Source organism: Mustelus asterias, unplaced genomic scaffold (assembly GCF_964213995.1).
Source record: "Mustelus asterias unplaced genomic scaffold, sMusAst1.hap1.1 HAP1_SCAFFOLD_3839, whole genome shotgun sequence".
Taxonomy (NCBI): domain Eukaryota; kingdom Metazoa; phylum Chordata; class Chondrichthyes; order Carcharhiniformes; family Triakidae; genus Mustelus; species Mustelus asterias.
Genome location: NW_027593784.1, coordinates 5,001 through 27,071, shown reverse-complemented (window position 1 = coordinate 27,071; position 22,071 = coordinate 5,001). Strand labels below are relative to the sequence as shown.

General features: G+C 60.8%; 1 protein-coding gene across 1 annotated transcript in view; it reads left to right on the top strand.

Moving 5' to 3' along the window:
• Window positions 1-4: 4 nt before the first annotated feature.
• Window positions 5-22,071, top strand: part of LOC144490812 (myc-associated zinc finger protein-like) — a gene marked incomplete at its 5' end in the record, with an annotated part of 26,863 nt that continues 4,796 nt past the window's right edge. Inside the window, 3 exons of the mRNA XM_078208508.1 lie at window positions 5-258; window positions 7,018-7,081; window positions 11,466-11,637. Coding sequence (XP_078064634.1) covers window positions 5-258; window positions 7,018-7,081; window positions 11,466-11,637 — 490 coding nt within the window. The remainder of the gene's footprint in view (window positions 259-7,017; window positions 7,082-11,465; window positions 11,638-22,071) is intronic.

Genomic DNA, 22,071 nt, shown 5'->3' with positions numbered 1-22,071 from the left:
CCTCTCCCAGCCCCCGGCGCCCTCCTCCGCCCGCCGGGTCAGGAAGAACCACAGTTGCGAGCTGTGCAGCAAGGCCTTCCGTGACGTCTACCACCTCAACCGCCACAAACTCTCGCACTCGGACGAGAAGCCGTTCGAGTGCCCCGTCTGTCAGCAGAGGTTCAAGCGGAAGGACCGGATGAGCTACCACGTCCGCTCCCACGAGGGTGGCGTCAACAAGCCCTACATCTGCAGTCACTGCGGGAAAGGATTTTCCAGGTAGGTGTCCTCCCTCCCCCCCCCCCCCCCCCCCCGCCCGACACAACTCCCCACCCTGGAGGCGTGAGCATTAGGCCACCACCAGCTTCCCCGGGGCCATGTCATTCATTCATCCATGGGACATGGGGGTCGCTGTCCGGCCAGCATTTATTGAGGTGGAGATGCCGGCGTTGGGACTGGGGTAAACACAGTAAGAAGTCTCACAACACCAGGTCAAAGTCCAACAGGTTTATTTGGTAGCAAAAGCCACACGAGCTTTCGGAGCGCTGCTCCTTCGTCAGGAGAGTGGGAGTTCTGTCCACAGGGCAGACAGACACAAACTCAATTTACAAAATAATAGTCGGACTATTCCTTTGTGCCTCACAAATTTGATAGAATTTTTTGAGGAGGTAACTAAGTGTGTTGATGAAGGTAGGGCAGTTGATGTCATATACATGGATTTTAGTAAGGCGTTTGATAAGGTCCCCCATGGTCGGCTTATGATGAAAGTGAGGAGGTGTGGGATAGAGGGAAAGTTGGCCGATTGGATGGGTAACTGGCTGTCTGATCGAAGACAGAGGGTGGTGGTGGATGGAAAATGTTCGGATTGGAGGCAGGTTGCTAGCGGAGTGCCGCAGGGATCGGTGCTTGGTCCTCTGCTCTTTGTGATTTTTATTAATGACTTAGAGGAGGGGGCTGAAGGGTGGATCAGTAAATTTGCTGATGACACCAAGATTGGTGGAGTAGTGGATGAGGTGGAGGGCTGTTGTAGGCTGCAAAGAGACATAGATAGGATGCAAAGCTGGGCTGAAAAATGGCAAATGGAGTTTAACCCTGATTAATGTGAGGTGATTCATTTTGGTCGGACTAATTTAAATGTGGATTACAGGGTCAAAGGTAGGGTTCTGAAGACTGTGGAGGAACAGAGAGATCTTGGGGTTCATATCCACAGATCTCTAAAGGTTGCCACTCAAGTGGATAGAGCTGTGAAGAAGGCCTATCGTGTGTTAGCTTTTATTAACAGGGGGTTGGAGTTTAAGAGCCGTGGGGTTATGCTGCAACTGTACAGGACCTTGGTGAGACCACATTTGGAATATTGTGTGCAGTTCTGGTCACCTCACTATAAGAAGGATGTGGAAGCGCTGGAAAGAGTGCAGAGGAGATTTACCAGGATGCTGCCTGGTTTGGAGGGTAGGTCTTATGAGGAAAGGTTGAGGGAGCTAGGGCTGTTCTCTCTGGAGCGGAGGAGGCTGAGGGGAGACTTAATAGAGGTTTATAAAATGATGATGGGGATAGATAGAGTGAACGTTCAAAGACTATTTCCTCGGGTGGATGGAACTATTACAAGGGGGCATAACTATAGGGTTCGTGGTGGGAGATACAGGAAGGATATCAGAGGTAGGTTCTTTGCGCAGAGAGTGGTTGGGGTGTGGAATGGACTGCCTGCAGTGATAGTGGAGTCAGACACTTTAGGAACATTTAAGCGGTTATTGGATAGGCACATGGAGCACACCAGGATGATAGGGAGTGGGATAGCTTGATCTTGGTTTCAGATAAAGCTCGGCACAACATCGTGGGCCGAAGGGCCTGTTCTGTGCTGTACTGTTCTATGTTCTATGCCCTGTTTGTGAACAGAACTCCCACTCACTTGATGAAGGAGCAGTGCTCCGAAAGCTCGTGCTACCAAATAAACCTGTTGGACTTTTAACCTGGTGTTGTGAGACTTCCAACAGCGTTTATTGCCCATCCCTAGTTGCCCCTTGGAGGGCAGTTGAGAGTCAACCACACATTGCTGTGGCTCTGGAGTCACATGTAGGCCAGACCGGGGTAAGGACGGCAGATTTCAAACTTGATGGATTGAGTTATAAGGAGAGGCTGGATAGACTGGGACTTTTTTCTCTGGAGCGTAGGAGGCTGAGGGGTGACCTTATAGAGGTCTATAAAATAATGAGGGGCACAGATCAGCTAGATAGTCAATATCTTTTCCCAAAGGTAGGGGAGTCTAAAACCAGAGGGCACAGGTTTAAGGTGAGAGGGGAGAGATACAAAAGTGTCCAGGGGGGCAATTTTTTCACACAGAGGGTGGTGAGTGTCTGGAACGAGCTGCCAGAGGCAGTAGTAGAGGCGGGTACAATTTTGTCTTTTAAAAAGTGTTCAGATAGTTACATGGGTACGATGGGTACAGAGGGATATGGGGCAAATGCGGGCAATTGGGACTAGCTTAGGGGTTTTAAAAAATGGGCGGCATGGACAAGTTGGGCCGAAGGGCCTGTTTCCATGCTGTAAACCTCTCTGACTCTATAACCTTCCTTTGATTTGATTTATGATTGTCACGTGTACTGGGATACAGTGAAAAGCATTGTTTCTTGCGCGCTATGCAGACAAAGCATACCGTTCATAGAGAAGGAAAGGAGAGGGTGCAGAATGTAGTGTTACAGTCACAGCTCGGAGTGTAGAGAAAGATCAACTTAATGTGAGGTAGGTCCATTCAAAAGTCTGACAGCAGCAGGGAAGAAGCTGTTCTTGAGTCGGTCGGTGCGTGACCTCAGACTTTTGTATCTTTTTCCCGACGGAAGAAGGTGGAAGAGAGAATGTCCGGGGTGCGTGGGGGGGGGGTCCTTAATTATGCCGGCTGTTTTGCCGAGGCAGCGGGAAGTGTAGACGGAGTCAATGGATGGGAGGCTGGTTTGCGTGATGGATTGGACTACATTCATGACCCTTTGTAGTTCCTTGCGGTCTTGGGCAGAGCAGGAGCCCCAGACCAAGCTGTGATACAACCCAGAAAGAATGCTTTCTATGGGGCATCTGTAAAAGTTGGTGAGAGTCGTCGCAGACATGCCAAATTTCCTTAGTCTCCTGAGAAAGTAGAGGCGTTGATGGGGCTTTCTTAAAGATATTGACTGTGAAATTTCAATCTCAGTCCCAGCAGATGTAAGACGGTTGTTCAAGGAAGGAGAGAGAGGGACAGCGGGAGACGATGGCCGAGTGATATTATCACTAGACTATTCATCCAGAAACTCAGCTAATGTTCTGGGGAACCCGGGTTCGAATCCCGCCCAGGGCAGATGGTGGAATTTGAATTCGATAAAAAATATCTGGGATTAAGAATCTACTGATGACCCGTTGTCGATTGTGGGAAAAACCCATCTGGTCACTAATGTCCCTTTAGGGAAGGATATCTGCCGTCCTTACCCTGGTCTGGCCTACATGTGACTCCAGAGCCAAAACAATGTGTGGGTGACTCTCAACTGCCCTCCAAGGGCAACTAGGGATGGGCAATAAATGCTGGCCAGCATTTCCACGATTGTACAGCCCTGGCTAAAGAACCCTGATTGTACGAAGAATTCAATTTAACATTATCAGTTGTGCTGGTGATGCGGCTCAACTTTCGTGTGCTCAATGTTACTGATATTCCTTCACAGACAGGAAGGACAGATAGACACGTTGCACCTTTTTCAGCTGGGTGGAGGGGGGGGTGGGTGCGGTGTGCAGCCATTCCCTGGTTCATCCCTCATGGCACTGCGTTGACCAACCAGAGTAGACCTGCCCGATTTGAATTTAAAGAAAGGCTCGGCAGTTAACTGTTCACTGGTGCGTTCCCTATGGTAACACCTCCCTCCCAGCACCAATCAGCATCCTCTCCTCACGCAAGTATCTGGGAACAAGCTGCCAGAGGCAGTAGTAGAGGCGGGTACAATTTTGTCTTTTAAAAAGCGTTTAGACCGTTACATGGGTAAGATGGGTGCAGAGGGATATGGGCCAAACGCGGGCAATTGGGATTAGCTTAGGGGTTTAAAAAAAGGGGCAGCATGGACAAGTTGGGCCGAAGGGCCTGTTTCCATGCTGTAAACCTCTCTGATTCTATGACTCTCAATAAGGAGACTAAAACTGGGCGGCACGGCAGCACAGTGGGTTAGCACTGCTGCTTCACAGCTCCAGGGACCTGGGTTCGATTCCCGGCTCGGGTCACTGTCTGTGTGGAGTTTGCACGTTCTCCTCGTGTCTGCGTGGGTTTCCTCCGGGTGCTCCGGTTTCCTCCCACAGTCTAAAGATGTGCAGGTTAGGTTGATTGGCCGTGCTAAAAATTGCCCCTTAGTAGTCCTGGGATAAAAGAACAAAGAAAGAACAGTACAGCACAGGAACAAGCCCTTCGGCCCTCCAAGCCCGCGCCGCTCCCTGCTCCAAACTAGACCATTCTTTTGTATCCCTCCATTCCCACTCCGTTCATGCGGCTGTCTAGATAAGTCTTAAACAAGATGCGTAGGTTAGAGGGATTAGTGGGTAAATATATGGGGGTAGGGCCTGGGTGGGATTGTGGTCGGTGCAGACTCAATGGGCCGAATGGCCTCTTTCTGTACTGTAGGGTTTCTATGATTCTATGAACGGGACACACTACTCCAGATGTGGCCTCATCAACGCCCTATACAATTGTAGCAACACCTCTGTGCTTTTAATAACACAAGAACACGGAGCAGGAGTGGGCCATCTGGCCCCTCGAGCCTGCTCCGCCATTCAATAAGATCATAGAACATAGAACAGTACAGCACAGAACAGGCCCTTCGGCCCACGATGTTGTGCCGACCTTCATCTGAAACCAAGATCAAGCTATCCCACTCCCTACCATCCTGGTGTGCTCCATGTGCCTATCCAATAACCGCTTAAATGTTCCTAAAGATCATGGCTGATCATGGCTGGGGTTATGCTGCAACTGTACAGGAGCTTGGTGAGACCACATTTGGAATATTGTGTGCAGTTCTGGTCACCTCACTATAAGAAGGATGTGGAAGCGCTGGAAAGAGTGCAGAGGAGATTTACCAGGATGCTGCCTGGTTTGGAGGGTAGGTCTTATGAGGAAAGGTTGAGGGAGCTAGGGCTGTTCTCTCTGGAGCGGAGGAGGCTGAGGGGAGACTTAATAGAGGTGTATAAAATGATGAAGGGGATAGATAGAGTGAACGTTCAAAGACTATTTCCTCGGGTGGATGGAGCTATTACGAGGGGGCATAACTATAGGGTTCATGGTGGGAGATATAGGAAGGATATCAGAGGTAGGTTCTTCACGCAAAGAGTGGTTGGGGTGTGGAATGGACTGCCTGCAGTGATAGTGGAGTCAGACACTTTAGGAACATTTAAGCGGTTATTGGATAGGCACATGGAGCACACCAGGATGGTAGGGAGTGGGATAGCTTGATCTTGGTTTCAGATGAAGGTCGGCACAACATCGTGGGCCGAAGGGCCTGTTCTGTGCTGTACTGTTCTATGTTCTATGATCTTTTCGTGGACTCAGCTCCACTTACCCGCCCACTCACCTTAATTCCTTTACTGTTCAAAAATCTATCTATCCTTGCCTTAAAAACATTCAATGAGGGAGCCTCAACTGGGCAGGGACTTCCACAGATTCACAACCCTTTGTGTGAAGAAGTTCCTCCTCAACTCAGTCCTAAATCTGCTCCCCCTTATTTTGAGGCCATGCCCCCTAGTTCTAGTTTCACCCGCCAGTGGAAACAACCTCCCTCCTTCTATCTTATCTATTCCCTTCATCATCTTATATGTTTCTATAAGATCTCCCCTCATTCTTCTGAATTCCAATGAGTATAGCCCCAGTCTACTCAGTCTCTGCTCATGAGCCAACCCTCTCAACTCCGGAATCAACCTAGTGAATCTCCTCTGCACCCCCTCCAGTGCCAGTATATCCTTTCTCGGGGAAGGAGACCAGAACTGTACACAGTTTGACACTGTGGTTATGTTACTGGATAAGTAACCCAGGGGAATGAGATGGTTGCAGATCCGCTACGGCACCTGAGGGAATTTTAAACTCTGTTAATTAAATCAATGTTTTTATATTAAATAAGCCACATGGGAGTGTGGAACCTGAACCTTGTTGGAAATACAGACATGTGTTTGACGGGGAGAGTGAAGGATGGGGAGAGTGAGGGACGGAGTGTGTGAGGGTCGGGGAGAGTGAGGGACGGGGTGTGTGAGGGACGGGGAGAGTGAGGGACGGGGAGAGTGAGGGACGGGGAGAGTGAGGGACGGGGTGTGTGAGGGACGGGGTGTGTGAGGGTCGGGGAGAGTGAGGGTCGGGGAGAGTGAGGGACGGGGTGTGTGAGGGACGGGGAGAGTGAGGGACGGGCAGAGTGAGGGACGGGGAGAGTGAGGGACGGGGAGAGTGAGGGACGGGGAGAGTGAGGGACGGGGAGAGTGAGGGACGGGGAGAGTGAGGGACGGGGAGAGTGAGGGACGGGGAGAGTGAGGGACGGGGAGAGTGAGGGACGGGGAGAGTGAGGGACGGGGAGAGTGAGGGACGGGGAGAGTGAGGGACGGGGACAGTGAGGGACGGGGAGAGTGAGGGACGGGGTGTGTGAGGGACGGGGAGAGTGAGGGTCGGGGAGAGTGAGGGACGGGGTGTGTGAGGGACGGGGAGAGTGAGGGACGGGGAGAGTGAGGGACGGGGAGAGTGAGGGACGGGGGCAGTGAGGGACGGGGGCAGTGAGGGACGGGGGCAGTGAGGGGCGGGGAGAGTGAGGGGCGGGGAGAGTGAGGGGCGGGGAGAGTGAGGGGTGGGGATAGTGAGGGGCGGGGATAGTGAGGGGCGGGGATAGTGAGGGACGGGGAGAGTGAGGGACGGGGAGAGTGAGGGACGGGGGCAGTGAGGGACGGGGGCAGTGAGGGACGGGGGCAGTGAGGGGCGGGGAGAGTGAGGGACGGGGAGAGTGAGGGACGGGGATAGTGAGGCTGGATCTCACTGACCGCTCTCTCTCTCTCTCTCTCTCTCTCTCTCAGACCCGATCATCTAAACAGCCACGTCCGGCAGGTCCACTCCACAGAGAGACCCTTCAAATGTCAGGTACACCCCCCACTCCGGCCTGAGGCTGCTCGGACACACTGACCGCTCACCCTGGCCTGAGGCCGCACGGACACACTGACCCCCCACTCCGGCCTGAGGCTGCACGGACACACTGACCCCCCACTCCGGCCTGAGGCAGCTCGGACACACTGACCCCCCACTCCGGCCCGAGGCCGCTCGGACACACTGACCCCCCACTCCGGCCCGAGGCCGCTCGGACACACTGACCCCCCACTCCGGCCTGAGGCCGCTCGGACACACTGACCACTCACCCCGGCCTGAGGCCGCACGGACACACTGACCGCTCACCCCGGCCTGAGGCTGCTTGGACACACTGACCCCTCACCCCGGCCTGAGGCCGCTCGTACACACTGACCGCTCACCCCGGCCTGAGGCAGCTCGGACACACTGACCCCCCACTCCGGCCTGAGGCAGCTCGGACACACTGACCGCTCACTCCGGCCCGAGGCCGCACGGACACACTGACCCCCCACTCCGGCCTGAGGCAGCTCGGACACACTGACCGCTCACTCCGGCCTGAGGCCGCTCGGACACACTGACGGCTCACCCCGGCCTGAGGCCGCACGGACACACTGACCGCTCACCCCGGCCTGAGGCAGCTCGGACACACTGACCGCTCACTCCGGCCCGAGGCCGCACGGACACACTGACCCCGCACTCCGGCCTGAGGCAGCTCGGACACACTGACCGCTCACTCCGGCCTGAGGCCGCTCGGACACACTGACCGCTCACCCCGGCCTGAGGCCGCACGGACACACTGACCGCTCACCCCGCCCTGAGGCCGCACGGACACACTGACCGCTCACCCCGGCCTGAGGCTGCTCGGACACACTGACCCCTCACCCCGGCCTGAGGCAGCTCGGACACACTGACCCCTCACCCCGGCCTGAGGCCGCTCGGACACACTGACCACTCACCCCGGCCTGAGGCCGCTCGGACAGACTGACCGCTCACCCCGGCCTGAGGCCGCTCGGACACACTGACCACTCGGTGCGGACACACTGACCCCTCACCCCACGGTGTGGGGGCTGCACGGACTCACTGACTGCTTGATACAGACACACTGACTGCCCTCCCCGGCCTGAGGCCGCATGGACACACTGACCGCTCGGTACGGACACACTGACCGGCCTCCCTGGCCTGAGGCCGCACGAACACACTGACCACTCAGTATTGACACACTGACCGTTCAGTACAGACACGCTGACCGCTCGGTACGGACACACTGACCGGCCTCCCTGGCCTGAGGCCGCACGAACACACTGACCACTCAGTATTGACACACTGACCGTTCAGTACAGACACGCTGACCGCTCGGTACGGACACACTGACCGCTCGGTACGGACACACTGAATCCCCACCCCGGCCTGGGAGCTGCACAGACACACTGACCACCCAGTATGGACTGTTCACTCAGGACAGACACACTGACTCTCAGTACACAGCGGGAGTGACCGGTACACAGCGGGAGTGACCGGTACACAGCGGGAGTGACCGGTACACAGCGGGAGATACTGACCGGTACACAGCGGGAGTGACCGGTACACAGCGGGAGTGACCGGTACACAGCGGGAGATACTGACCGGTACACAGCGGGAGTGACCGGTACACAGCGGGAGTGACCGGTACACAGCGGGAGATACTGACCGGTACACAGCGGGAGTGACCGGTACACAGCGGGAGATACTGACCGGTACACAGCGGGAGATACTGACCGGTACACATCGGGAGATACTGACCAGTACACAGCGGGGGTGACCGACCGGTACACAGCGGGGGTGACCGACCGGTACACAGCGGGGGTGACCGACCGGTACACAGCGGGGGTGACTGACCGGTACACAGCGGGGGTGACCGACCGGTACACAGCGGGAGTGACCGGTACACAGCGGGAGGGACCGGTACACAGCGGGAGGGACCGGTACACAGCGGGAGGGACAGGTACACAGCGGGAGGGACCATAACAGCGGGAGGGACCGGTACACAGCGGGAGAGACCGGTACACAGCGGGAGGGACCGGTACACAGCGGGAGAGACCGGTAGACAGCGGGAGGGACCGGTACACAGCGGGAGAGACCGGTACACAGCGGGAGGGACCGGTACACAGCGGGAGGGACCGGTACACAGCGGGAGAGACAGGTACACAGCGGGAGAGACCGGTACACAGCGGGAGGGACCGGTACACAGCGGGAGAGACTGGTACACAGCGAGAGAGACCGGTACACAGCGGGAGAGACCGGTACACAGCGGGAGGGACCGGTACACAGCGGGAGAGACCGGTACACAGCGGGAGAGACCGGTACACAGCGGGAGAGACCGGTACACAGCGGGAGGGACAGGTACACAGCGGGAGGGACCATAACAGCGGGAGGGACCGGTACACAGCGAGAGAGACAGGTACACAGCGGGAGAGACCGGTACACAGCGGGAGTGACCGGTACACAGCGGGAGAGACAGGTACACAGCGGGAGATACTGACCGGTACACAGCGGGAGAGACCGGTACACAGCGGGAGAGACCGGTACACAGCGGGAGATACTGACCGGTACACAGCGGGAGAGACCGGTACACAGCGGGAGGGACCGGTACACAGCGGGAGGGACCGGTACACAGCGGGAGGGACCGGTACACAGCGGGAGGGACCGGTACACAGCGGGAGGGACCGGTACACAGCGGGAGGGACCGGTACACAGCGGGAGGGACCGGTACACAGCGAGAGGGACCGGTACACAGCGGGAGGGACCGGTACACAGCGAGTGGGACCGGTACACAGCGAGAGGGACCGGTACACAGCGAGAGGGACCGGTACACAGCGAGAGGGACCGGTACACAGCGGGAGAGACCGGTACACAGCGAGAGGGACCGGTACACAGCGGGAGGGACCGGTACACAGCGGGAGGGACCGGTACACAGCGGGAGGGACCGGTACACAGCGGGAGAGACCGGTACACAGCGGGAGAGACCGGTACACAGTGGGAGGGACAGGTACACAGCGGGAGGGACCGGTACACAGCGAGAGGGACCGGTACACAGCGGGAGAGACCGGTACACAGCGGGAGAGACCGGTACACAGCGGGAGGGACCGGTACACAGTGGGAGGGACCGGTACACAGCGAGAGGGACCGGTACACAGTGGGAGGGACCGGTACACAGCGGGAGAGACCGGTACACAGCGGGAGGGACCGGTACACAGCGGGAGGGACCGGTACACAGCGGGAGGGACCGGTACACAGCGAGAGGGACCGGTACACAGCGGGACGGATCGGTACACAGAGGGAGAGACCGGTACACAGCGGGAGGAACCGGTACACAGCGGGAGAGACCGGTACACAGCGGGAGAGACAGGTACACAGCGGGAGAGACCGGTACACAGCGGGAGGGACCGGTACACAGCGGGAGAGACCGGTACACAGCGGGAGAGACAGGTACACAGCGGGAGAGACAGGTACACAGCGGGAGAGACCGGTACACAGCGGGAGAGACAGGTACACAGCGGGAGAGACCGGTACACAGCGGGAGGGACCGGTACACAGCGGGAGAGACCGGTACACAGCGGGAGAGACAGGTACACAGCGGGAGAGACAGGTACACAGCGGGAGAGACCGGTACACAGCGGGAGAGACCGGTACACAGCGGGAGAGACAGGTACACAGCGGGAGAGACAGGTACACAGCGGGAGAGACCGGTACACAGCGGGAGAGACCGGTACACAGCGGGAGGGACCGGTAGACAGCGGGAGGGACCGGTACACAGCGGGAGGGACCGGTACACAGCGGGAGGGACCGGTACACAGCGGGGGTGACAGGTACACAGCGGGTGGGACCGGTACACAGCGGGAGAGACCGGTACACAGCGGGAGGAACCGGTACACAGCGGGAGAGACCGGTACACAGCGGGAGGGACCGGTACACAGCGGGAGGGACCGGTACACAGCGGGAGGGACCGGTACACAGCGGGAGAGACCAGTACACAGCGGGAGAGACCGGTACACAGCGGGAGAGACCGGTACACAGCGGGAGGGACCGGTACACAGCGGGAGGGACCGGTACACAGCGGGAGGAACCGGTACACAGCGGGAGAGACCGGTACACAGCGGGAGAGACAGGTACACAGCGGGAGAGACCGGTACACAGCGGGAGGAACCGGTACACAGCGGGAGAGACCGGTACACAGCGGGAGAGACAGGTACACAGCGGGAGGGACCGGTACACAGCGGGAGGGACCGGTACACAGCGGGAGGGACCGGTACACAGCGGGAGGGACCGGTACACAGCGGGTTTTGGGTGGTTTACAAATGGTCCCGGCTGCTTTCCTGTGTTTTGAGCCTCTGACCCAGTTTGTTTCTCTCTCTCTCTGTTGAAGACGTGTGAGGCCGCCTTTGCCACCAAGGACCGGTTACGGGCGCACATGGTCCGGCACGAGGACAAGGTCCCGTGTCACGTGTGTGGGAAGTTACTGAGTGCCGCATACATCACGGACCACATGAAGGTTCACAGCGAGGGACCCAACCATACCTGTGACATCTGTGACAAAGGTCAGTAACTCAGAGAGGGGGCAACCCCACCCAGAGAGGGGGCAACCCGACCCAGAGAGGGGGCAACCCCACCCAGAGAGGGGGCAACCCCACCCAGAGAGGGGGCAACCCCACCCAGAGAGGGGGCAACCCCACCCAGAGAGGGGGCAACCCCACCCAGAGAGGGGGCAACCCCACCCAGAGAGGGGGCAACCCCACCCAGAGAGGGGGCAACCCCACCCAGAGAGGGGGCAACCCGACCCAGAGAGGGGGCAACCCGACCCAGAGAGGGGGCAACCCCACCCAGAGAGGGGGCAACCCCACCCAGAGAGAGGGCAACCCCACCCAGAGAGGGGGCAACCCCACCCAGAGAGGGGGCAACCCCACCCAGAGAGAGGGCAACCCGACCCAGAGAGGGGGCAACCCGACCCAGAGAGGGGGCAACCCCACCCAGAGAGGGGGCAACCCCACCCAGAGAGGGGGCAACCCGACCCAGAGAGGGGGCAACCCGACCCAGAGAGAGGGCAACCCCACCCAGAGAGGGGGCAACCCGACCCAGAGAGGGGGCAACCCGACCCAGAGAGGGGGCAACGCGACCCAGAGAGGGGGCAACCCCACCCAGAGAGGGGGCAACCCCACCCAGAGAGGGGGCAACCCCACCCAGAGAGGGGGCAACCCCACCCAGAGAGGGGGCAACCCGACCCAGAGAGGGGGCAACCCCACCCAGAGAGGGGGCAACCCCACCCAGAGAGGGGGCAACCCCACCCAGAGAGGGGGCAACGCCACCCAGAGAGGGGGCAACGCCACCCAGAGAGGGGGCAACGCCACCCAGAGAGGGGGCAACCCCACCCAGAGAGGGGGCAACCCGACCCAGAGAGGGGGCAACCCGACCCAGAGAGGGGGCAACCCGACCAGAGAAAGGGCAACCTGACCCAGAGAGGAGGCAACCCGACCCAGAGAGGGGGCAACCCCACCCAGAGAGGGGGCAACCCGACCCAGAGAGGGGGCAACCCCACCCAGAGAGGGGGCAACCCCACCCAGAGAGGGGGCAACCCGATCCAGAGAGGGGGCAACCCGACCCAGAGAGGGGGCAACCCGACCCAGAGAGGGGGCAACCCGACCCAGAGAGGGGGCAACCCGACCCAGAGAGGGGGCAACCCGACCCAGAGAGGGGGCAACCCGACCCAGAGAGGGGGCAACCCGACCCAGAGAGGGGGCAACCCGACCCAGAGAGAGGGCAACCCGACCCAGAGACACCTTAACCCCGTTCCCAACACCGTACCCAACCCCGCCTCGAACCCCGTACCCAACACCGTACCCAACCCCGTACCCAACCCCACCCCTGACCCCGTACCCAACCCCGTACCCAACCCCGCCCCTAACCCCGCACCCAACCCCGCCCCTAACCCCGTACCCAACCCCGTCCCTAACCCCGCCCCTAACCCCGTACCCAACCCCGTACCCAACCCCGTACCCAACCCCGCCCCTAACCCCGTACCCAACCCCGCCCCTAACCCCGCCCCGGACCCCGTACCCAACCCCGTACCCAACCCCGCCCCTAACCCCGTACCCAACCCCGCCCCTAACCCCGCCCCTAACCCCGTACCCAACCCCGCCCCTGACCCCGCCCCTGACCCCGTACCCAAGCCCGTCCCGAACGCTGTACCCAACCCCGCTCCTAGCCCCGCCCCTAACCCCGCCCCTAACCCCGTACCCAACCCCGTCCCCAACCCCGTACCCAACCCCGTACCCAACCCCGCCCCCAACCCCGTACCCAACCCCGTACCCAACCCGTACCCAACCCCGTCCCTAACCCCGTACCCAACCCCGCCCCCAACCCCGTATCCAACCCCGCCCCCAACCCCGTACCCAACCCCGCCCCTAACCCCGTACCCAACCCCGTACCCAACCCCGCCCCTAACACCGTACCCAACCCCGTACCCAACCCCGTACCCAACCCCGTCCCTAACCCCGTACCCAACCCCGCCCCCAACCCCGTACCCAACCCCGCCCCTAACCCCGTACCCAAACCCCGCCCCTAACCCCGTACCCAACCCCGCCCCCAACCCCGTACCCAACCCCGCCCCTAACCCCATACCCAAACCCCGCCCCTGACCCCGTACCCAACCCTGCCCCTAACCCCGTACCCAAACCCCGCCCCTAACCCCGTACCCAACCCCGTACCCAACCCCGCCCCTAACCCCGTACCCAACCCCGCCCCCAACCCCGTACCCAACCCCGTCCCTAACGCTGTACCCAACCCCGCTCCTAGCCCCGCCCCTAACCCCACCCCTAACCCCGTACCCAACCCCGCCCCCAACCCCGTACCCAACCCCGTACCCAACCCCGCTCCTAACCCCGTACCCAACCCCGCCCCTAACCCCGTACCCAACCCCGTACCCAACCCCGCCTCTAACCCCGTACCCAACCCTGCCTCTAACCCCGTACCCAACCCCGCCCCTAACCCCGTACCCAACCCCGTACCCAACCCCGCCTCTAACCCCGTACCCAACCCTGCCTCTAACCCCGCACCCAACCCCGCCCCCAACCCCGTACCCAACCCCGTACCCAACCCCGCCCCTAACCCCGTACCCAACCCCGCCCCTAACCCCGTACCCAAACCCCGACCCTGACCCCGTACCCAACCCCGTACCCAACCCCGCCCCTAACCCCGTACCCAACCCCGCCCCTAACCCCGTACCCAACCCCGTACCCAACCCTGCCTCTAACCCCGTACCCAACCCTGCCTCTAACCCCGTACCCAACCCCGTACCCAACCCCGTCCCTAACCCCGTACCCAACCCCGTACCCAACCCCGTACCCAACCCCGCCCCTAACCCCGTACCCAAACCCCGCCCCTAACCCCGTACCCAACCCCGCCCCCAACCCCGTACCCAACCCCGCCCCTAACCCCATACCCAAACCCCGCCCCTGACCCCGTACCCAACCCCGCCCCTAACCCCGTACCCAAACCCCGCTCCTAACCCCGTACCCAACCCCGCCCCTAACCCCGTACCCAACCCCGTACACAACCCCGCCCCTAACCCCGTACCCAACCCCGCCCCCAACCCCGTACCCAACCCCGTCCCTAACGCTGTACCCAACCCCGCTCCTAGCCCCGCCCCTAACCCCACCCCTAACCCCGTACCCAACCCCGCCCCCAACCCCGTACCCAACCCCGTACCCAACCCCGCTCCTAACCCCGTACCCAACCCCGCCCCTAACCCCGTACCCAACCCCGTACCCAACCCCGCCTCTAACCCCGTACCCAACCCTGCCTCTAACCCCGCCCCCAACCCCGCTCCCAACCCCGCCCCCAACCCCGTACCCAACCCCGTCCCTAACCCCGTACCCAACCCGTACCCAACCCCGTACCCAACCCTGCCCCTAACCCCGTACCCAACCCCGCTCCTAGCCCCGCCCCTAACCCCGCCCCTAACCCCGTACCCAACCCCGCCCCTAACCCCGTACCCAACCCCGTCCCCAACCCCGTACCCAACCCCGCCCCCAACCCCGTACCCAACCCCGCCCCTAACCCCGCCCCTAGCCCCGTACCCAACCCCATACCAACCCCGTACCCAACCCCGTACCCAACCCCGCCCCTAACCCCGTCCCTAACCCCGTACCCAACCCCGTACCCAACCCCGCCCCTAACCCCGTACCCAACCCTGTCCCTAACCCCGTACCCAACCCCGTACCCAACCCCGTCCCTAACCCCGTACCCAACCCCGTACCCAACCCCGTCCCTAACCCCGTACCCAACCCCGCCCCTAACCCCGTACCCAACCCCGCCCCTAACCCCGTACCCAAGCCCGTACCCAACCCCGCCCCTAACCCCGTACCCAACCCCGTACCCAACCCCACCCCTAACCCCGTACCCAACCCCGTACCCAACCCCACCCCTAACCCCGTACCCAACCCCGTACCCAACCCCGTACCCAAACCCCGTACCCAACCCCGCCCCTAACCCCGTACCCAACCCCGCCCCTAACCCCGTACCCAAACCCCGCCCCTAACCCCGTACCCAACCCCGCCCCTAACCCCGTACCCAACCCCGTCCCCAACCCCGTACCCAACCCTGTACCCAACCCCGCCCCTAACCCCGTACCCAACCCCGCCCCTAACCCCGTACCCAACCCCGCCCCTAACCCCGCCCCTAACCCCGTACCCAACCCCGTACCCAACCCCGTACCCAACCCTGAACCCAACCCCGCCCCTAACCCCGTACCCAACCCCGCCCCAAACCCCGTACCCAACCCCGCCCCTAACCCCGTACCCAACCCCGCCCCTAACCCCGTACCCAACCCCGCCCCAACCCCGTACCCAACCCCGCCCCTAACCCCGTACCCAACCCCGTCCCTAACCCCGTACCCAACCCCGCCCCTAACCCCATACCCAACCCCGTACCCAACACCGCCCCTAACCCCGCCGCTAACCCCGGACCCTAACCCCGTACCCAACCCCGCCCCTAACCCCGCACCCAACCCCGTACCCAACCTTGCCCCTAACCCCGTACCCAACCCCGCCCCTAACCCCGTACCCAACCCCGCCCCTAACCCCGTACCCAACCCCGTACCCAACCCCGTCCCTAACCCCGTACCCAACACCGTACCCAGCCCCATACCCAACCCCGTCCCTACCCCCGTACCCAACCCCGTACCCAGCCCCGCCCCTAACTCCGCCCCTAACCCCGTACCCAACCCCGCCCCGAACCCCGTACCCAGCCCCGCCCCTAACTCCGCCCCTAACCCCGTACCCAACCCCGCCCCTAACCCCGTACCAACCCCGCCCCTAACCCCGTACCCAACCCCGCCCCCAACCCCGTACCCAGCCCCGCCCCTAACCCCGCCCCTAACCCCGTACACAAAACCCGCCCCTAACCCCGTACCCAACCCCGCCCCTAACCCCGTACCCAACCCCGTACCCAACCCCGCCCCTAAGCCCGTAACCAACCCCGCCCCTAACCCCGGCCCTAACCCCGTACCCAACCCCGCCCCTAACCCCGTACCCAACCCCGCTCCCAGCCCCGCCCCTAACCCCGTACCCAACCCCGTACCCAACCCCGCCCCCAACTCCGCCCCCAACCCCGTACCCAACCCCGTACCCAACCCCGCCCCTAACCCCGCCCCTGACCCCGTACCCAACCCCGCCCCTAACCCCGCCCCTGACCCCGTACCCAACCCCGTACCCAACCCCGCCCCTAAACCCGTCCCCAACCCCGTACCCAACCCCGCCCCCAACCCCGTATCCAACCCCGTCCCCAACCCCGTACCCAACCCCGCCCCCAACCCCGTACCCAACCCCGCCCCTAACCCCGTACCCAACCCCGCCCCTAACCCCGCCCCTGACCCCGTACCCAACCCCGTACCCAACCCCGCCCCTAACCCCGTACCCAACCCCGCCCCTAACCCCGCCCCTGACCCCGTACCCAACCCCGTACCCAACCCCGCCCCTAACCCCGTACACAACCCCGTACCCAACCCCGTACACAACCCCGTACCCAACCCCGTACCCAACCCCGCCCCTAACCCCGCCCCTGACCCCGTACCCGACCCCGTACCCAACCCCGTACCCAACCCCGCCCCTAACCCCGCCCCTGACCCCGTACCCAACCCCGTACCCAACCCCGCCCCTAACCCCGCACCCAACCCCGTACACAACCCCGTACCCAACCCCGTACCCAACCCCGTACCCAACCCCGTACCCAACCCCGTACCCAACCCCGTACCCAACCCCGCCCCTAACCCCGCACCCAACCCCGCACCCAACCCCGTACCCAACCCCGTACCCAACCCCGTACCCAACCCCGTACACAACCCCGTACCCAACCCCGTACCCAACCCCGTACCCAACCCCGTACCCGACCCCGTCCCTAACCCCGTACCCAACCCCGCCCCTAACCCCGCCCCCAACCCCGTACCCAACCCCACCCCTAACCCCGCACCCAACCCCGTACACAACCCCGTACCCAACCCCGTACCCAACCCCGTACCCAACACCGCCCCTAACCCCGCCCCTGACCCCGTACCCAACCCCGCCCCCAACCCCGTACCCAAACCCCGCCCCTGACCCCGTACCCAACCCCGTACCCAACCCCGTACCCAACCCCGTACCCAACCCCGCCCCTAACCCCGTACCCAACCCCGTACCCAACCCCGCCTCTAACCCCGTACCCAACCTCGTACCCAACCCCGTACCCAACCCCGCCCCTAACCCCGTAACCAACCCCGCCCCTGACCCCGTACCCAACCCCGCCCCTAACCCCGCCCCCAACCCCGTACCCAACCCGGCCCCTAACCCCGTACCCAACCCCGCCCCTAACCCCGCCCCTAACCCCGTACCCAACCCCGCCCCTAACCCCGTACCCAACCCCGTCCCTAACCCCGTACCCAACCCCGCCCCGAACCCCGTACCCACCCCGTACCCAACCCCGCCCCTAACCCCGTACCCAACCCTGTACCCAACCCTGTACCCAACCCCGTACCCAACCCCGTACCCAACCCTGTACCCAACCCTGTACCCAACCCTGTACCCAACCCCGTACCCAACCCCGTACCCAACCCCGTACCCAACCCCATACCCAACCCCGCCCCCAACCCTGTACCCAACCCCGTACCCAACCCCGCACCCAACCCCGTACCCAACCCCGTACCCAACCCCGTACCCAACGCCGTACCCAACCCCGTACCCAACCCCGCCCCCAACCCCGTACCCAACCCCGCCCCTAACCCCGTACCCAACCCTGTACCCAACCCCGTACCCAACCCCATACCCAACCCCGTCCCTAACCCCGTACCCAACCCCGTCCCTAACCCCGTACCCAACCCCGTACCCAACCCCGTACCCAACCCCGCCCCTAACCCCGCCCCTAACCCCGTACCCAACCCCGTACCCAACCCCGCCCCTAACCCCGTACCCAACCCCGTACCCAACCCCGTACCCAACCCCGTCCCTAACCCCGTACCCAACCCCGTACCCAACCCCGCCCCTAACCCCGCACCCAACCCCGTACCCAACCCCGCCCCTAACCCCGTACCCAACCCCGTCCCTAACCCCGTACCCAACCCCGTACCCAACCCCGTACCCAACCCCGTACCCAACCCCGCCCCTAACCCCGCACCCAACCCCGTACCCAACCCCGCCCCCAACCCCGTACCCAACCCCGTCCCTAACCCCGTCCCTAACCCCGTCCCTAACCCCGTACCCAACCCCGTACCCAACCCCGTACCCAACCCCGTACCCAACCCCGCCCCTAACCCCGTACCCAACCCCGTACCCAACCCCGTCCCTAACCCCGTACCCAACCCCGCCCCTAACCCCGTACCCAACCCCGTACCCAACCCCGTACCCAACCCCGTCCCCAACCCCGCCCCCAACCCCGTACCCAACCCCGTACCCAACCCCGCCCCTAACCCCGCCCCTAACCCCGCACCCAACCCCGTACCCAACCCCGTACCCAACCCCGTACCCAACCCCGCCCCTAACCCCGCACCCAACCCTGTACCCAACCCCGTACCCAACCCCGCCCCTAACCCCGTACCCAACACTGTACCCAACCCCGTACCCAACCCCGTACCCAACCCCGTCCCTAACCCCGTACCCAACCCCGCCCCTATCCCCGCACCCAACCCTGTACCCAACCCCGTACCCAACCCTGTACCCAACCCCGTACCCAACCCCGCCCCTAACCCCGTAACGCAGTATCTAACCCCGTGCTGTCCCTGTCCCGGGAGTGTTTGATGGGGGACAGTGTAGAGGGAGCTTTACTCTGTATCTAACCCCGTGCTGTACCTGTCCTGGGAGTGTTTGATGGGGACAGTGCAGAGGGAGCTTTACTCTGTATCTAACCCCGTGCTGTACCTATCCTGGGAGTGTTTGATGGGGACAGTGCAGAGGGAGCTTTACTCTGTATCTAACCCCGTGCTGTACCTGTCCTGGGAGTGTTTGATGGGGACAGTGTAGAGGAAGCTTTACTCTGTATCTATCCCCGTGCTGTACCTGTCCTGGGAGTGTTTGATGGGGACAGTGCAGAGGGAGCTTTACTCTGTATCTAACCCCGTGCTGTACCTGTCCTGGGAGTGTTTGATGGGGACAGTGTAGAGGGAGCTTTACTCTGTATCTAACCCCGTGCTGTACCTGTCCTGGGAGTGTTTGATGGGGACAGTGTAGAGGGAGCTTTACTCTGTATCTAACCCCGTGCTGTACCTGTCCTGGGAGTGTTTGATGGGGACAGTGCAGAGGGAGCTTTACTCTGTATCTAACCCCGTGCTGTACCTGTCCTGGGAGTGTTTGATGGGGACAGTGTAGAGGAAGCTTTACTCTGTATCTAACCCCGTGCTGTACCTGTCCTGGGAGTGTTTGATGGGGACAGTGTAGAGGGAGCTTTACTCTGTATCTAACCCCGTGCTGTACCTGTCCTGGGAGTGTTTGATGGGGACAGTGCAGAGGGAGCTTTACTCTGTATCTAACCCCGTGCTGTACCTGTCCTGGGAGTGTTTGATGGGGGACAGTGCAGAGGGAGCTTTACTCTGTATCTAACCCCGTGCTGTACCTGTCCTGGGAGTGTTTGATGGGGACAGTGTAGAGGGAGCTTTACTCTGTATCTAACCCCATGCTGTACCTGTCCTGGGAGTGTTTGATGGGGACAGTGTAGAGGGAGCTTTACTCTGTATCTAACCCCATGCTGTACCTGTCCTGGGAGTGTTTGATGGGGGACAGTGTAGAGGAAGCTTTACTCTGTATCTAACCCCGTGCTGTCCCTGTCCTGGGAGTGTTTGATGGGGGACAGTGCAGAGGGAGCTTTACTCTGTATCTAACCCCGTGCTGTACCTGTCCTGGGAGTGTTTGATGGGGGACAGTGTAGAGGGAGCTTTACTCTGTATCTAACCCCGTGCTGTACCTGTCCTGGGAGTGTTTGATGGGGGACAGTGTAGAGGGAGCTTTACTCTGTATCTAACCCCGTGCTGTACCTGTCCTGGGAGTGTTTGATGGGGACAGTGTAGAGGGAGCTTTACTCTGTATCTAACCCCGTGCTGTACCTGTCCTGGGAGTGTGTGATGGGGGACAGTGTAGAGGGAGCTTTACTCTGTATCTAACCCCGTGCTGTACCTGTCCTGGGAGTGTTTGATGGGGGACAGTGCAGAGGGAGCTTTACTCTGTATCTAACCCCGTGCTGTACCTGTCCTGGGAGTGTTTGATGGGGACAGTGTAGAGGGAGCTTTACTCTGTACCTAACCCCGTGCTGTACCTGTCCTGGGAGTGTTTGATGGGGACAGTGTAGAGGGAGCAGGAACCCTGGCTGATTTCCCCTCTCTCTGAACATAGAAAATGGGTGCAGGAGGAAAGGAGGCCATTCAGCCCTTCGAGACTGCCCCACCATTCAATATGATGATGGCTGATCATGCACTTTCAGTGTCCCAGTCCCATATTCTCTCCATCCCCCTTGATCCCTTTAGCTGCCAGGACCACATCCAGCTCCCTCTTGAAGATATCTAACGAACTGGTCCCAACAGCTTTCTGTGGTAGAGAATTCCACAGGTTCACAAGTCTCTGAGTGAAGAAGTTCTTCCTCATCTCAGTCCCGAATGATTTACCCCTTATTCTGAGACTGTGACTCCGAGTTCTGCACTTCCCCAACATCGGGAACATTCTTCCTGCATCCAGCCTGTCCAGTCCCATCAGGATTTTACACGTTTCAATGAGATCCCCCCTCTTCTAAATTCCAGTGAGTACGAGCCCAGTCGATCCAGTCTCTCTTCATATATCAGTCCTGCCATTCCGGGAATCAGTCTGGTGAACCTCCGCTGGACTCCCTCAATAGCAAGAATGTCCTTCCTCAGACTAGGAGACCAAAACTGCCCACAATGCTCAAGGTGTGGCCTCTACTTTCTCAGGAGACTAAGGAAATTTGGCATGTCAGCTCCGACTCCCACCAACTTTTACAGATGCCCCATAGAAAGCATCCTTTCTGGGTTGTATCACAGCTTGGTCTGGGGCTCCTGCTCTGCCCAAGACCGCAAGGAACTACAAAAGGGGTCATGAATGTAGCCCAATCCATCACCAGCCTCCCATCCATTGACTCTGTCTACACTTCCCGCTGCCTCGGGGGGAAAAGCAGCCAGCATAATCAAGGACCCACCCCCCGACACACCCCGGACATTCTCTCTTCCACCTTCTTCCGTCGGGGAAAAAGATACAAAAGTCTGAGGTCACGTACCGACCGACTCAAGAACAGCTTCTTCCCTGCTGCTTTTGAATGGACCGACATCGCATTAAGCTGATCTTTCTCTGCACCCCGAGCTGTGACTGTAACGCTACATTCTGCACCCTCTCCTTTCCTTCTCTATGAACGGTATGCTTTGTCTGTATAGTGCGCAAGAAACAATACTTTTCACTGTATCCCAGTACACGTGACAATCATAAATCAAATCTAATCAAATGAAATCAATTCACCAA